Source organism: Falco rusticolus, chromosome 10 (genome assembly GCF_015220075.1).
Source record: "Falco rusticolus isolate bFalRus1 chromosome 10, bFalRus1.pri, whole genome shotgun sequence".
In the NCBI taxonomy this organism is placed as follows: Eukaryota; Metazoa; Chordata; class Aves; order Falconiformes; family Falconidae; genus Falco; species Falco rusticolus.
In genome coordinates this window covers 23,715,589-23,733,116 of record NC_051196.1, presented here as the reverse complement: position 1 = coordinate 23,733,116, position 17,528 = coordinate 23,715,589, and the positions used below count along the sequence as shown (strand labels likewise).

General features: G+C 38.7%; 1 protein-coding gene across 3 annotated transcripts; it reads right to left on the bottom strand.

The window, feature by feature from the left end:
* Positions 1 to 1,148: 1,148 nt before the first annotated feature.
* Positions 1,149 to 17,476, bottom strand: YTHDF1 (YTH N6-methyladenosine RNA binding protein 1). Of its 3 annotated transcripts, none has more exons than XM_037402156.1 (5): positions 17,043 to 17,476; positions 16,605 to 16,629; positions 15,067 to 15,146; positions 8,946 to 10,549; positions 1,149 to 2,632 (listed from the first exon to the last, which is right to left on the bottom strand). In XM_037402156.1, the coding sequence occupies exons 1-4, from the start codon at positions 17,067 to 17,069 to the stop codon at positions 8,975 to 8,977; spliced, it is 1,707 nt and encodes a 568-aa protein (XP_037258053.1). In that variant the 5' UTR covers positions 17,070 to 17,476; the 3' UTR covers positions 1,149 to 2,632; positions 8,946 to 8,974. The 3 variants fall into 3 exon arrangements, with proteins under 3 accessions (XP_037258053.1, XP_037258054.1, XP_037258055.1); XM_037402157.1 differs by having other exon boundaries at positions 9,023 to 10,549; positions 17,043 to 17,475; XM_037402158.1 differs by lacking the exon at positions 16,605 to 16,629.
* Positions 17,477 to 17,528: the final 52 nt, after the last annotated feature.

The window sequence follows — 17,528 nt, the reverse complement described above, 5'->3', positions numbered from 1 at the left end:
ATGACACAAAGTTATTCTACAACAGACACTGGAAGAACATTTCTTCCCCCTCACAGTGTAATTTGAACAATGTGAAACAAAAGGTGTGAGGCACCTCTTTATATTGAAAAGACAGTTGATGGAAAATTAGAACAACCAGCAGCTGAGTGTGATCTTGACACTGAACAATCGTAAGGAAGGTGGTTGTTTCACCCACTGCTAAAATTTTCTCCCCACATAACTCAGATAGTGTCGTACAATTCAGCCACAGCGCTGCGATATCCGTAAGAAATCACTGCATGCTGAAGCCATTATGAATATTTTCTGTGACCCACGATGCCAGATCGCAGGCTGAAATACATTATAACTTCCCCTAACAACACAGCCAAACTGGTTTCAGCTAAAGGCTCTCAATTTGTTATTTTTTGGGTTCTTTTTGGTTGGTTGGGGTTTTTTGCCTTTTTTCTCTTTTTTTTTTTTTTTTTTTAAGAAAATATTCACCTGAAAGCACTACAAAGATACTTTTTTTTCCCAGAGCTAAAGAAAGGAAATAAAATTTGTGTAACTAACTTTTCTCTTCAGGGTCCAGATGGAGTTGAATTCTTTTTGGCTCTGAAATCAACAGCTCTCAGTGTCCTGACATAACAACTGAAACTAACAGCAGGTGCTTTTATTAGATGGTAACATGTTTATAAAACGCAGTTATTGCTTCAAAAAGTCAGTTAAAAAAAGACAGCAACTCAAATTACTGAAGTTAAAGAGTTGGGAAATACAGCCAACTGCTGTAAAAGAAACCATTCACAGCTTCACTTCTATTTAGAAAGTTTCTTTTCCCATCCCAGTGAGCCACATCTGTGCTGCTGCCTCCTGAAGGCTACAGGACAACTTCCAATTATTTCTTCAGCTTCTCTACCACACAAGGAGAAGGGAAAGTACAAGTGACAGCCACTGCATGCGCAGGTATTTCCTTTGAGGAACGGTAACATTCAAAGCTGCTTAAATGTCCTCTGCAGAGCCCTGCAAAACCCTTCCGCAGTCATCAAGCCAACATCTAGGTTAGTCAATCAAAACACTCTGTGAATTAGCCTTAATGCACGAGTCCACATAAAGGGCGATTATAACACAGGAAGACAACTGAAAGTAGGGAAAAAATGAAAATGACATCAAACTTGCTAAATATGTATTGTTTATTAAGGCTTGTATTCTCCTAGAGGAAAAAGTTAATCTGTCCATTACCCCTTACAGGCAGTAACAGTCCAGAGACAGAGTTATACGTTCTAAATACAAGTCTAAATGATACAGATTAAACTTTATTTAAATTGGAGGTCCTTTTGGAGTAAATAGTATTCAGAAGATACTTGCTTTCTAATATAGTAAAAGATCCTCTACAATAAACACGTGCAGATTCAGTGTGCTAGAGCAGCGGACATGAGCACCATTTCCATGCTTAATTGGAACTCCAGTTGGTGACAGGTTCTCCGACGGTCCCCTCACTCCACAAAAACATGACAGCAAATTCAGTTTCTTAAAACAGGTTTTTTTACTCATCCAACAGAAAAAAATTAGACATACACACTGTCAATTTTAAACATCTGAGGCATAATCCATCATATTATCCGTACTATTAGTTCCTACGTTAAAGCTCAGCATTATTGGTATAAAAACTTTAAATGGCATTAGGATTTGGGGGGTGGGAAGGAGTAATGAAGGGAAGGATTAAAAATGATCTGCAATTAACTAATAACACCTGAAAGCTGAAACAGGTTTAAACACATTGTCCAAAACCCCTGCAATGTTGATAGCATCACATTATTATTTAATTAAGCTACAAAAACCGTAAAGCAGAATTATGGCTGAGAGAAAGTGTCTCACTCACTCTCGGCAGGATATGTTATAACAAATGCACACTGAAGCACTGGTTAACAGAATGTGAAAGGGAAATATTTTCCAGAGAAACAATTTCACTGACAATTTGATTTTTCTACTAGACAGAAAAAACCAACATGGTGCATTAGCAATTTTAAAAGTGTAATTGTACAGATAAATAAAGAGGCATAGCAGCTGCACAAAGTGATCAGAAATTTAGGGTTTTTTTCATTTCAAAATTCTGAAGTGCAGTATATTGAAAATTTTTTAAATGACAAAAATCAATGCATGGTTTCTTACTTTCGCCATGAAGGAAGAGGGTTTGGGAGGAGGATAAAGGAAGATTTGTCATGTATTCTCCATAATATCTGTATCTGGCTAGGAACATAATTTATGCCAAAATGAAGTCTTTGGGAAGCACTGACACTTTAGTATGCTCGTGTATAGGTCCACATTAGGTTAATGTAACTGTTTACCAACTTAAAAAAAATAAAAAGACACACCTTTATTAATAATTTCTACAGAATTTTACATAGAAAAAAGGTACAAATTAATGCAGATCTGCTTGGGCAAAAATAAACTACAATGTACTTAAAGATGCGACAACTTAATTTCCCCTGCACGAGAAGATATATTGGAGCTGAAAGCTTTAGTTTGTCCTGATGCCAGGATACAGCACCAGTATACTTAAATTTTGTTTCTCATAGTCGAATTTAATATCAGTTCTAGTATATATATATCAAACTGTATATGTTTATTCTTATTGTTTGTTTCGATTCTGACGTTCCTGCAAAGAGAAAAAAGTTAAAAGTTAAGAAAGATTTTAGCCAAATGAACAAGCAAATGAACAGCACTCATATGATCCCAAACAACACACTTTGTTAGAACATTGCTGCTACATTTCATAACTACACCATATATAGCTGACAAGCCCAGGGATCTGACAACTTAATATTAAGTGCAGAAAAGCTGAATACCTGCACAGCCACTTCAAACTGACAGCAGATAAAGGTCACAGCAGGGAAGTAAGAAAGGATTGGAGTATCAACATCCCTAAGCAGAAACAAGGACCTGCAATATTCTCCTTTCTGGGTTATTTTAGCTACTGCAGCAGTAGCACAACCAATACAAGAGGAGCAGAAAGGAGAAGGTAGATCACTGAACTTCACAGAACTAGTATAATTTTGAGGCACTCAAATGACTTTGTAGTTCAGTCACATTCAGTAAAAGCAAGGATTTGAGCTCTCTAGAAATTCTGTTCCTAATTCTTCCTATCTGTTCATCTACTCTGGGAGGCACTGTGAAATACCTGACAAGTCAGGGGTGAGGTGGGGGGTGGGTGGATAATAATAATAAAAAAATAATCAGGTGGAAGAAAATTTATGTACTTTTGTGCAATCTGATAAAAACCAGCACAGCTAGACTGAACAATCCAAGAATTTCTAAAAGCATTCTAGAACAGAAGCCAGCAGGCTCTTTGAAGTCTCCCTGAAAAGCTTCTGCTAACCACAAATACTGAAGACAGGTAAAGGTAAGCTAAGGGATACCTGCAGGCAGGCATCCCTCAACTGCTCTAAGTCTTCATCTAACCAGCTTGTGCTCTCCAAGCAGCAAATAGTCACGCCTCTGCTCCGATTTGGAGCACAGCCTCCGCTCAGGACTTACACAGACGAGTTGAGCAATGCAGCAACAAAAAAGGGGGGACTTCAATAACTGTTTCAGGAGCCTCTTAAGCTGCAGAACATGCAGAAGAGAGCAAGCCAAGTTCAAAAAAATATGCTGCTGTATCTTTAGGCCAGTGTGTTTTTCCAGCTAAGACACTGTGCAGACTGAAAAGAAAGGGCTCAGCTGACTGCTTTCCCTTTCACCCCAATGGTGTTTAAAACAGACTGTAGAGCACAAAACCAAACCCCATTTCAAGCAAGAAAATTGTGCAACAGCCTAAGCATGAACAACAGTCAACTCCTAAACTAATGCCTTCACAGTTTACTTGTTTTGTGGAATCTTTCTGTATAAAATTCATCTTGGAATTGTTTCTGCTGCGATGTAAACCTTATTTGCAAATATACCAAACACTATAAATGTAACAGACTGTATTTGGTACTTCAACTGGTCACAGCATAAAATCAGGAGTTTTTAAAAAATGGAATTTATTGATTTTAGCTTCCAGGCAGAATAATAGTAGTACTTCAATTTTCATAAAAAATAAGCCAACAAAATCTAGTATAAATTCTTACTCTATGATTTAAGACACAAGTAAAAGACAGCAAAATTTTTTTACCAAACAAAGAGAACAGACCACGTGAAGTGGTACAATTTGTTTTAGAAATCTAAACGCCTTCTATCTTTTAACTGCTGACTTGTGATGAACTGTCAATAATAGTCATTTCTTAGTGGCAGAGTATCAGAACACATCAGGTGTTGTATGTTCTTAATGAAAAGACCTTATGGCTGCCTGGCATTTCCAACAAAAGGTGGTTAGGAAGAGTATCAAACTGAATTGTATTAAGCCCATTTTAAGGCTTCCAAAAAAGTAATTGTTCCATCCTACTTCCATTTCTATGATGGTAAATCCCCTTTACCTTGCTCCGCTGCTCCACCATGTTCACCAGCCCATTCTTTCCCATTGCCATCTTATATAACTTAAGTTTTCTGTGTAGTATTCCACAGACCCTCATAATTCCACCTTCTTTTAAACATCAAAATTTTCCATTCTCATGGACTAGTTGCTCATAAACAGAAGACTGGCTAGCACCTGAGATTTTTACCTGATACACAGAAAGTATGCTCACGGCATTCAGAGACTCAGCTCAGGCTTTAGAATTCAGTAAAAAGTGCTATTTATTGAGCAAGTTATTAAGCAATTCCTCCTACACTGCTTTCTCTCTCAGGCACTAATCTGAGTTTTCCTTCTAAAAAGTATCTGAAACCATATAAACTGACAAGGAAGAAACTGATGCAACAATTCTTCATGCTCTTGAGCAGGGCTGTTTTATAGAAGCTCTTTCAAAATCTTCTCCTTGATACTATTTAGCACCACTGCAAGCAAGAAGCACTTTTGTAAGCAACTAACAAAGCTCTGGTCATTTTGGGTTTTGAAGATCCAACCAGGAGTCTTCACTGTTTCTCTTCTCCAGGGGAATTCTCTGGTATCTCACAGGGGAGTTCCTGTTGCATACTTCTCCTTCACAACATTAATATGCATAGTCTTCAGACACAGGAAAAATGGGTTTTTGCAAAGCTTCCAATTTCGAGACATTCACCGCTGTCTTAACTTTTGTTCCTTTCACCTCAGTCTAAAGCAGCTGTCAACTTTCTGTCTACACTAGATTTGTTAAGGTCTGCAGGATGAAAGCATTCATCTTCTGACACAAAAATATAAATTTTTTTTTGTATCAGAAAACAAATCAGTATTAATCTTAAAATACTATTTTTTTTAACTACAGTTTTGGAGGAAAGACAATATTCCATCCTCAAAAGCTGTGCAGCAATGAGTGTGTTCACAGAAAGCATACTGAAAGGAAATGCACAATGCTAGACGAAAATGAGTACTTCTAAGGGCCAACATGCATTAAGCTAACTACCACTTTACAATAATTTATCACCCAAAAGGAGAAACAGTAAGCTCAGTGACTCAAGAGCTTTCTAAGACCATGCAGCTCTTTCAACACAACACCAAGGCCAAGTGCCTTGACACAGTTCAGAGGTGATGGTACAGCAATCCAGCCCAGTAACTGACCATCTAGTTAAATACAGATCTACCCAGACGAGCTGCTGACAGTAGATCAACCCACCTGTCCTACTACATGAGATGCAAATAAAAATACCAAAAACTTCAACAAGTTTATTTTCTTTACAAGCTTTTTAACTGCAGAGGACAATTTTTTTAAGACTATGTAAGCATGTTTCTAGGGAATGTTAATAATTAATGCCACATTATAATGTATTTTCTTTTTAAAGAAGCTCTCTCACACATGTTGCAACTTTTTTTGTATTTTAAGAGCATGAGCTTTGATCACAGACATTACTCTCTTTGTCAACAGCTGTAGCAGCCCTGGAAACTAACTGAAAAATGCTAGGTGGAAGAGATTTCAAGCCACTCCCTTTTTTTTTTTGCTATTTCATTTCAGATACAAATATACTTCTATTACTCCTCTCCCAGGTTCTGGGTCAGAGTGGGCTTAAATAGTTTATTACTATGGCAAATCAAAAGCTGGACTTGCATCCCAACATGAACAAATCTTCCCTCAATTCTAGATGATGATGCAGTCCTTAAGCAATGCTAGTAACACTGATGAATCTCTGGCACTTCCAACGAATTTCATGCAGCATTATACCTGCCAAATCCTCTTTTGATGATTTGGCTTTAACACAGTGGTTCCTAGATCAGTTGAACTCAGAGAGCACACACTGGAGCTTACTCCACATGCGCTAGTGAAGGAAAACACTGGTTAGCAACAAACTGTAATCATCTAAAGAAGTGAAATGCAAGTGGCTTGCATTGTACAGATTACATGAAGTTATTCTTCCCTACTAAATATTTGTGTATAAATGGAATTAAAGTGTTCAAGCCCTCCACGTTCTCTAGATTTTTAGGAGTTCTGGCCGTTTGTAATCACAACAGTGGTGAAACGGAAGCACAAAATTTCCACAAGTGATTTTACAGCTAAACACAGTATAATGAATAAAAAACATAGCAACTGGAAAGCCAATTAAGATGGCACATACACAAACAACCATCTGAAAATGTCAATTAGGTCGTAAGAGCAGTAAGGTTCTTCAAAAACTGTTGTCATAAGAAGGTTAACTTTGCATAACAGGAAGGTTTCAACTTCAATAGCACAAACTTCTCAACAATTAGAAGTTTATGTGGGTGCATATCCTGTAAAAAACGCTCTTTTAGTAATCAATTGACTTCTAAAATTCATTTAGTCAATGAAGGGGAAAATACTAGCTTTCCAGACAATAGCTTTATAGAATGCAACCCGACAAGCTCTGTCTTTTCTTTCCCTCACCGTTCACCTGCTTTACCTCTCTAGCACTATTAACTTCCTCAGCATACTTCAATTGTATATTGTCCTATTCTCTAAGCTATTTGAAGGAATCTAAGAAATGTTAAATCAGACTCCATAGCTCATTTTCTGAATGTGTCATATAAGCTAGAGCCTCAGTTTTAAATGAGGTAGAAAAAAATGCATTATATTGAAAAACTGATCCTGCTATAAAGCAGTGGCCTGGGTAAAACTACCGTATCAGCACTTCAACTGAAAGTGGGAAATAGTTGTGTATATTAAAACAACCCAAAGCAGGATCAGCCCAGTAGCTGAACATCACGCCCCTGAGCTACTGCAAAGCAAAGGAAATTTGGTGTTAACAGCCATTGGGACCCTCCCCAGGCCAGTAAACAACCGTTCCAACACCAGATCTCCTATGGCTTTCCCAGTACTCTCACTCCTTAAACATGCACATCATCCTCCCCTCCAGACTTGGAAGCAAATCACAGGGAGACTGTGTTAAAAAAACGCAAACAATTACCCCCCCTACACTGTAAACACTGGTCAAAGGAACCCAGACCTTTTGACTTATTCAAGATTCTCTCCTACATAAGGAAACACCTCTCCAAGATAGAGGTTGCATTAAAAACTGAATGGCTAATTATCTCCTGAATCACAGAATAGAATCATAGAATCATTTAGGTTGGAAAAGACATTTAAGGTTATCAAGTCCAACTGTTAACACAGGAAAGTCCACCACTAAACCATGCCTTTAAGTACCACATCTACAAGTTTTTTGAACACTTCCAGGGATGGTGACTCCACCACCTCCCTGGGCAGCTTGTTCCAGTCCTTGACCACCCTTTTGGTGAAGAAGTTTTTCCTAATATCTAACCTAAACCTCACCTGGCACAACTTGAGGCTGTTTCCTCTTGTCCTGAAGGAACGAGGTGTGTAAGTAAAGGCTTTTAGGTTTTAGCTTGTGGAATCCCACAGGGAGTACACAGGAAAAAAACAATTCTTAAGCTCTCCTTCCCTGCTGTATTGAGGTATGCCATGCACTTCGTATCTTATGGCTAGGAAAAGCTGAGCTAAAAAGTTAAGACACTGAACTCCTTTTCTCTCAAAATTTAAGGGTACATTCTACAAAGACAGTTTAAAGCAATTTTATCTGTGCTTTTAAACAGCAATAAAACCTTTAAAATGGCAACTTCAATTTAAGCTCCAGGAACATGCATTAAGTCTGTGCTTCAAAAACATTTTGAAGCAAGCGTGAGCTGTGCTAAACTAGCCTGTCAAAAAAATGCTTCTTAAACGCTATACAAAAAGGGTCTATGAAATACTATCAACATCAAGCAACTTTAAGTGTTAACTAGCTAGTAACTACACATCCCAACACCTAATATTTTGTCAGCCCATTACTTGTAGACTGACTAATTAGAAAAAGACATTCTTGAAACTGAGGTCATGGGATGGATAAGGACAGAGGTCTCTTGCGGTAGACTTAGAGCCATGAAAGTTTTCCCAGTTACTGCCCATATTTCTCTTACTACATTGTCACTCCAAACTTCTTTTCAAGAATCAGTAGACAGATTAGACCTGGGAACTGAAAACCTTTATTTACCCAAATAATAATACATGTGACTTCAGCAGCAGAAACGCAATCTTTCTAGCACTATTCCAGCAATTTTATGCAACTCTCTTTTCCACAGACATCAACTGAACAAACAAGGTCAGGCCTCTTGCTCTTAAAGGTGATGTACAAATTTCAAATACCAATACAGGTATGAACTTTAGTAGTCTTAGTTCCAGTCAAACAGTGTTAAAACACCTCATATTTAAGGCAAAAAACTTAATCACTGGCAGAAAAAAAATCTGCACCTATTTTGTAGTTTATTAACCATTTTAAGATAAAAAAATAAATCAAACTCCAAAGAACTGGACATAATGTCCTTTACCTGCATTACTGCTTAGCCTTCTGTTTTGAAACCCATTAGCTATGAAATTGTCACAGACAAATAAGCATCAGTTTGTTTTTTGTGTTGTTAAACACACATAAAACCATCAAGTTGAGATGTATTAAAAACATTTCGAATTCCTACTTACATTTTTTCCACCATAGCAGCCTTCACATTTCATTTTCCCCATATCTGTGTATAAAATAAATTTTTTAATAAGTTTACCTTCCGCACCACCTCCTCCTCTTCTTGGCGCTTTTCATAATGAGAAAAGTCATCAAAGATGGAGGTCGTGTGCTTGTAAGTAGCAATAATTTTAAGCACTTGTTTTGCTTTTTCTAAGGGCACCTCCTGTGTATCACGGGAGTTTGTAACTGGTTTGTTGTCATTGTTCTCCAGCCTGATGTGTCGGAGCTGGTTGTTGGGCACATCCTTCACAAAGATCCACTTGACATCAAATTTCCCCTTCCACTTGTCCTGAGACCAGACACCTGCACTGGTGCCATAGTCCACAGGTGATTTCATCTCTGCTACTCCACAGAAGTGTCCACTGCCATTGACACTGAACAGCAAGTAGACTGGACCCTTGCTATTCATGGACCGAAAAGCACTGTCCAAGCGTTTGTTGCCATGTTCCGTACTACACCAAATAGAATACTTAATGGAACGATGAATGTCATCCTCAGAATAGCTCTTTATTATGAACACACGTCCATTTTTAAGGTTCCATTCAAAATCTTTAGGGTTATAACTGTGAGCAGCTTTCAGTTTTTCAAGAACAGGATGGGACTCGCCACTTGGAACAGGGTTAGGCTGGGTACTGCCAGCTGAGCTGTTGTCGTTACCAGTTCCTCCGCTTTGGCCAAAAGCTGCATTTCTGTTGCGAGGAGCTACCCAGCGATTTTGGGGTGGCTGTTGAGGGGTCTGATACTGTGGCTGAGTCAATGGAGGAGGCTGAGTTGGAACAGGCTGAACAATTGGTTGCTGCGGCTGTGGAACAGACTGAGGAGAAGGTATCTGTTGGGGGGCAGGAACTTTTGCCACAGGACCCTTATTGTCCCAAGTACCTATGTCCATATTATGCTTTATAGGTGGAGGCGGCAACGCTCCTCCAATTACAGGTCCAGTTTTTGTTTTCATTTTAGGCTGTGGTTTTGCAGGCTTGCTAGCAATAGCAGCCCAAGAGGTTGGTTTAGATACTGGCAAATTTACATTAGATCCACCGTTACCAGAGAGGGCACCTGTCATCCCAGCACTGTTGACAACAGAACCTACTGTTTTCACCGCAGAAGTTGTAACGTCTCCACCAATCTTAAGTCCAACCATTCCCTGTTCAATACTGTTCATTCCAGGAGCTTTATTTAATGTATCATTATGAAATCCTGTTTGTCCATCCACAATGGTCCCACCCAGTGAACTAGGTGGGTAGCTGTAACTGCTCCCATATGCTGAACTTTGAGTCTGCTGTCCTTGGGATCCACTTGTTCCCCAAGCTGAGAAGGCAGGATTTTCAGGGAAAAAGTTAAACCGGTGTTGATAGATATTATTTCCCAGACCCCCAGGCTGTCCAAAAACAGCATCGTGCATAAAGTGGTGATCTCCATTACTGAGCTGTCCATAGGTAGTGAGATATGGGATAGGAGGATCTCCTCCTGTAGACCATGGTGCTTCACTGAGAGAATAGGGGAACCCAATCGATGGTGGATAATAACTGGACAGATAAGGATCAGTCATTGAAGGATAGCTACTGTTCTGTTAAAGAAAAAAAAAAGGTAACCAGATATAAAAACCCCCTTTATTTATAAATAGCCACAACACTGTTCATCACCAAATAGAAAAGAACAATAGAGACAAGGTAATTTAATTCCTAATTACAGATCTTAGTATACACTCCAGGAAAGAATAAGGGCTAAAATGCAGTATTCTGGGCATTTATAAGCACCAGGACTAGTGGCTCAGAATGAGGTTAGTACTTGAGATTTTGAAACCATGTAAGCTTAGTCACATTACTAAGGGTACTTAGTGGCTTCTTCTAGAAGTATTTCATCTATAATACCCCAAAATATTTCAAGGAACTTTGTATAACAACGTATTTTGTGTCTCTCAGAACTAAAGACATTTTGCATTTCTACATCACTACATGGGAGAAGTTTAGATTGTATTACTTTAACATGACAATACAAGTAACAGAAAATATGATTACAGTCCTCATTATGGGATTGTTTTGAGGGGTCAACAGTCCCCTCAAACAAATAAAACATACCTGAAGTGATAAAACATGCAATGGCTACTCCTGACATAAACAGGATCACAGTGAGATCACACGCTAAGAAGCATGCCAAGTTTGCTGTAGCTAAGCCTAACAATTACAAACTGAAATTAAAGTGATTGGTATACTAGAGACAAATATATGCAAATATGACACGTGATAACATGCCATCCAAACTCTTTGAGAAAGACCCTATTCAGCCTTTCCCAAAAGTCTCTTCCTCCCCCAGTAGGTAAGTTACAAATGTGCAAGACTGTCCTTCCAAACAGGCCATCTCTTCTGCTCTATGAAATAAGAGCCTGACTGCTACAAACCAGCAGATCCCCCTCTGAAATTCTAGCTTTTCCTCCCTTTCAACTGCTTCTTAGAGCAAGCTGAGAAGCCTCTCCTTCCACTGCAAATCTTCTGCTGTACTTGCTTTTGAAGCATTCTGTGTTTCTCATATTCAACAATGCTAAAGAACAAACACAGAATATTCTAAGATAGATTTTACTCCTCTTTAAATAATCTTGAAGCATGTATACTGGAGACCTTCCAAACTGACACTCTTAACTGTAATTACCAGTGAGGGAGCGGGAAGGTCAACCTTTCCTGTTAAGAAGTCAAGCAGTAGCTAGCTTTCCTTACTCATGGAGAAAGATCATTTTAAGAAGAGGAATTAAGATTTCTTTCAAACAGCAACATTTCTAAGTTGACAAAATGTATGCAAAATCGGCAAAACTGCAACAGAACTTCAGTCATTTTTCAAAAATATCAGGTTCTTTCTCAGCTCGTTCAAAAAATGAAGTAAAAAAACCTCCTTGCTGAAAATAAGCATAATACCCAACCGATAACAGACTTTTACTGCTCATTTTTCAATGCCTCCTTCCAGGATACCCCAAAGTCACAGCAATTCAATACCCTTACTTTCCATATGCAGAATGATACCACAAAAAGCATCCAAGACTCACATACAGTACTGCAAACACTTCTGAGACTTAAACAGCCTGAATCCAATGTTACTGATTCAAAAGAAATAATCTCTGCCACTGTTCATGCCGCCTTTATTTACATGCAAATTCTGTCATTAACAAGAGGTACACAATCCACCTTCCTATGAGAAGATCTAAATACATTTGATTTTCTAAGGCTCCCAAGCTTAAATAATCAATATTTAGCATATGAAAACGTTTTTCTAGAAGACTTTACTTTGAGATTGCTATGTGTTATATCTTAGCGTTAATACAAGAAAAATGTAAAACCAAATGCAGGCGAAAGGGAGGAAACATCGATAGTTCTTTGGAGATACTTTCGTTAATAAATTCTACATCTGTAGAATATATGAAGACCAAAAAGAATAAGCAGGTTTTTTTGTCCTAAAATATTTCTGCTGAAGGATTCTAGACAATTCCTGAGACTGTCACCTCCTGTCACATAGCCTGTAAAGCTTCCACAAGGATTCTAACAAGATTAAAGGAAAGTTTTAGCAGACATCCTTGCAAAACATTCAATCTATTTTGACTGGCTTTATGCCAGTGTGTAAAAGAGACTCTGACAGAAGTCCTTCACTGCAACAGCAGAACATCTATTTCAACAAACTTATCCCTGACCTTTCTGCACTCTTCTACATATTTTTTTAATTAAAAAGAAACAAACAAACAAACCAAACCATTGTGTTAATTCGGAAGGGAATCCTCCTTTCTCCCAGAGTACACTACTTGATAGTAATTCCCTGTTCCTTATGAATAATCTTTTGGTTCTGGATGACATTACATGGGAGATGCCTTTCTTGCTTTGAGTATGACTTTGCATATAAATACTCTACTTCACTCATTTCCCTTTGCACTTGAAAGTACTTTTAGTGTGCTTTATAACAAAAAGCTATCACATCTCAAATTCAATCTGTATGACCTACTGCTATGCGGATACTAGAACATTTACGGAAAGAAAAGGCAGTACCACTACTTAGAAGCAGTTAACAACAGGAAAAGAGAAGACAATTATATTTTAGCTCATTATAACATGTTCAATACTAATCTGTATTTTTAAAAGATGAAATTAACACAATATTGCCAACCTACATTTGATTTTTTATGTCAAATATACTGTTGTGTCCGCTGGGGTTTTAATTTCTTAAGTTTTGGGGTTTTTTTAATATTCAGTTGGTTTCAATTTTTTTTGTAAGTCACTTACATTTTACAGCAATTTTAAAGGGCTGAATAAATCTGACTGAATAACTAGATAATAAGGCTTTGTTCAGAAACATGGTTGTCTTCAGTACAAAAATCTCACCATCCTAATTAACGTTACCGTCACTTTCCACTTAATGTGAGACGACCTACACAATTGTTTCTTGTAGCATACCAATTTCTTACTGCAACATAAATAAATCTGTCAATGGAGCTACACTTTCATGTCAGAAAACTTTATTAGAATTATGGAAATTCTAATCATCATAGCAATTTTCCCATCTAAACCTAATAATAGGGCTTGTTGAAGAATTAAAATATAATAGATTCTACATTTTTTCTATATGAAGTCATTAAAAATTATATACAAATATGATGAAATGGAATTTCAAAACCTCAATTTCTTTCAAAACTAATTTTGCATTAAAAATTAAAATTCCACTTCCTTTTTTTCTCCACAGATTCCCTGCTTTTATACCTGCTACAGTACATTAATTCCAGAGAAGAGGGAATGCTCCCCATTAAATCATTTTAGCTTCATATAAGCTTAGAGAACATGTCCATGCTGCAGAGAACAACGAAGCTTAGCTTGGGAGCTGGAACCCACACAGTACAGAGCTCAGAAGACAATCCGTGTTGTCCTATACACACACTTGCCCCAACATCCACAGTGGTCTTTCTAGATTGCTTCCAGGATGGAAACAAGCTCAAGTCTATCTATACTGTCCTAAATTTTGCACCCTTCCTCAATGCTGCTATGATCCAAAACAAATCTGTAACACAGTTCCATCTATCTGACTGCCCTAACAAATAGGGCTAATACATTTGAAGGTAACGATACACAGTACATGAATTAACGCTGTTTGCTCTAGTGTTTATGTTCAAGATGAAAACAGTCTCCACAAGTGAAACAGAACAGCTTGTTATATGCTTTTTTTTTTTTTAGCATGTAGAATGATTTTCTTTTGAAATCAAATTTGATGATGTCACCAGCATTAACATTGGCATCTATCAGCTTCCAGATGAGTTATAAATTTCCCTTTTGAAACATAACACTTTGCCTTTCTGCCAACAAATAATACTGTACCTCTGGTAGGTGTCTCTCTGAAACAGTATTTCATATTTGTGAAAGAAAACTTTTTGCATCTCCAGTTTCTATAGATTTTGTTCACTTCTAAGATTTGAATGTTAAGTCAAAAATTACTTCCCTGATATAATTTTCCCTTATAACGGTATTTAAGTCATGTGTGTTGATTTAATGTATGTTATAATGACCCAGGTTATACTGAGTTTACATTACAGAATCTTACTCTAAAAATAACACAACTTTAATTTGTAAAATATTTCAGAGGACACAAAAGAGCAACAGTATTTGCTGGAGTGTAAAAAGCAAGTGGGACAACTCTACAAGCTGCCTAGAAAGCATCAAAAGCAAATTTAAACTACACTAATTTCTAGGATTATACAAATTATACGAATCTAGAGAGCCCAAAAGCAGAACCTTCAGACTCCCACACACAACTCATCTGTCAAAGAACTGTAAGATCAAACAGTCTGTCACAGTACAACCGTATCAATAACCTGCAATTTGAGGAGCAATCAGCGGACACTAGTTGGAGCATTAAGTTCATTTTCACTTGTGGCCATCTGGATATGCAGAGTAATATTAGCTTTGTGAGCACAAATGCTAGTTGTATTACCAAGTAACACAATATGCTAGTCATTTCTTTTTCCATCTCTATTTAAGGAATTTGCTCCCTCAACACAATCCTATGAATTGAGTGCCAACAGCATGCCTAAGGAAAAAAAAACGAAGTTAAAAATACACTAACCTGATTTGACTGCCCAGAAAGGTAAGGTTCAAAATCGTTGTCATGAACTGTATCCTTCTGATGTAACGAACCATTTTGTACTAGAAGAAAAATGTTACAACACATCATAACACTGCTTAGCAGCATTTATGTAGACTTCCACCCTATGTTATTTCATGAAAAGGCGTATTTCTTCTTCACAGCATGAAGATTCCTAAAAAGACCAAGGGATGACATTTTTCCCTCAAATGGTTTCTCTTTATATTATTGCTTATAAAACTAAATCTGAGTAAATTTAAAAGTTTAAAATATTCTGCAGTCGAGAGTAAATAGACAACTCCTGAATTAACTCTGAACAAAAAAATAATTATTGATAAGAATTTTGTGAAAAATATTGGGAAACAACCTTTATTGTTCTGTCCATAATTAGAACTCTTAGAAACTCACAGTTCTCCCAGCATGTGTCATTCACTGCTTAAGTTAAGTTGGCTAAAATAAGATGAGGTGAGGTTACATTTAATTATGAAATAGTGACCACTAAGTGCCTTAATAACCTGACATTTTCAGGAAAACTTAAGTCTCGGTTTTCTCATGTGTAAAACAGAAATCTCTGCCATAATCAAAGGCCTACTTAAGCATAAATTTATGCATGAAAAGCATTCAAAACCCATTACTGGAAGATAAGCACACTAAAACCTGTTATTAGGTCACTTCAAATACTATTCTTAGTTTAAATTTAAGAAAAAGAGATCAAACACATTATGTGATAGCTGCTTTATTTACTTATTTCATAGAACAGCTAAACTAAAGGTAACACTACACCAAAAAGGATGTTTAGCAGCCAAGTTTGGGAATTTACCAAAGTATTTCTGCAAAGATTGTCAGGGAGAGTACAAGTAAGAGAGTATTTACAAACACAGGAAATAGTGTCAAACTTTCTGTAACTAGAAGTAGCTGGATTTTTAAGGCAGGTTAAGATATATTAAAAATCATTTATAGAGTTGAATATTGTTAAGTTTCAAAGCCTAAACAATTAACACACTAGTGATCACAGTAACAACAAAGGTATTTTCTTAGATTACTTGTTATTAAATTTAATTTCAAACAAAGCACAGGAGCTATCATCAAAAGCTAACTATTTTAAAAATATCCCTAAATTTTGTAGGCTTATACATAACATCTGGTACATACACCAGTCAACAGCAGAACAGTAACAGAACTGTATTCATACAATAGGAACAGTGCAAAATTACGGAAAAATGCATATTGAACTGGCATATCCTTGTGACTTTACGAACAGATCTGCTTTAAGGAAATCAAGAGCTTTATTATATTTAGTACTAATGCATAGCCCTTCCCACTGTAAACTCAATAGCATAAAGTGGGATGCAAGCAAGCTCGTATGAGTAACAGTTTATGCTATTTTTGAAACGAAGCACAGCTTCCAGATGTTATCACCACGGACTAGGAGCAATACCCTTCTGCTCACCTACAGGTACCTGCGCAATTCATCTGTTACAGTAACAATTTAAACAATCAGATCTCAGCGTGATCCTCACCTTTATTATCCTGTCCTTTCGGTCTCTGGGAAGCCATAGCAGATGATTGGGTAAAGAAAGGGGGGGGGAAGAGGAGAAATAAAAGTTATTTTTAGAAACACTCTTATAGTGTCACTGCAAAACACACAAGCTTTTGAGGACGGGTAAGAGGCTCGCAAAAATGGCTAACAAGATATCCAGGTTTGTTTAGACTGGGGTTGCGGAGTACGCTTCATGGCTCATTCAGCACCGGCCTGCCTTAGAAATGGCCACGGCTCTCGAAAGGCTGTGGGAATGTGCTGTGCCCGTGGGGGAATTTAACGAGAGAGATTAAGGTGCAAAGAAGCCGGGAAGAAGAAGAAAAGCCTCTCCCGTGCCAGAGGCAGGCACCGGCCTGCGAGGGACCCCCCCGCCCGTCGCGGGGAGGCGGCAGGCCCCGCGCTTTGCTTCGCCACTTACCTGAGGGTCAACGCTTGTGGCAGACATAATTCATGTACAGGGCCGCCGTGGTTCAGCAGAGCGGGCCGGAGGAGAAGGCAGCGCCGCGCGGCGCGGCAAGGCCTGGCGGAGGGGCGGCGGCGCCTCTCCCCTCAGGCGGCGGCCAGGGAGGGGAAGGGGCCGGGGCCCAGGGGGAGAGAAAGCGGCCGCTGGCGCGCGCGCCGCCGCTCGGCGGCTCCTCAGGGTGGCCCAGGAAACGGTAGGCCGGCCCCGGTCCCGCGCCTCGCCTCACCCTGCCGGTCCCGCGCCTCGCCTCACCCTGCCGGCCCCGTCTCTTCACATGCCCCCGGGCCGCGCCGCCCGGGCCTGCCCGCCGCCGTCGGGCCGCAGCGAGGGATGCAGCCTGAGCCTCCAACTCCAATGGCGGCGGGCGCCGGGCTGCGGTGACGTCAGCATCGAGAGCGCGCGGGGCACGCCGGGAAAGCGCGGCCGGGCGCAGGCGGGAGG

Bases quoted from the DNA above. Each gene is read 5' to 3' on its own strand.
- YTHDF1 (XM_037402156.1), bottom strand. From the start codon at position 17,069: ATGTCTGCCACAAGCGTTGACCCTCAG. The intron at 15,147-16,604 runs GTGAGGATCACG...TTTTTCTTCTAG, and splicing joins GAAAGGACAGGATAATAAAG to TACAAAATGGTTCGTTACAT. The intron at 10,550-15,066 runs GTTAGTGTATTT...TTTCTTTAACAG, and splicing joins TTTCTGGGCAGTCAAATCAG to AACAGTAGCTATCCTTCAAT.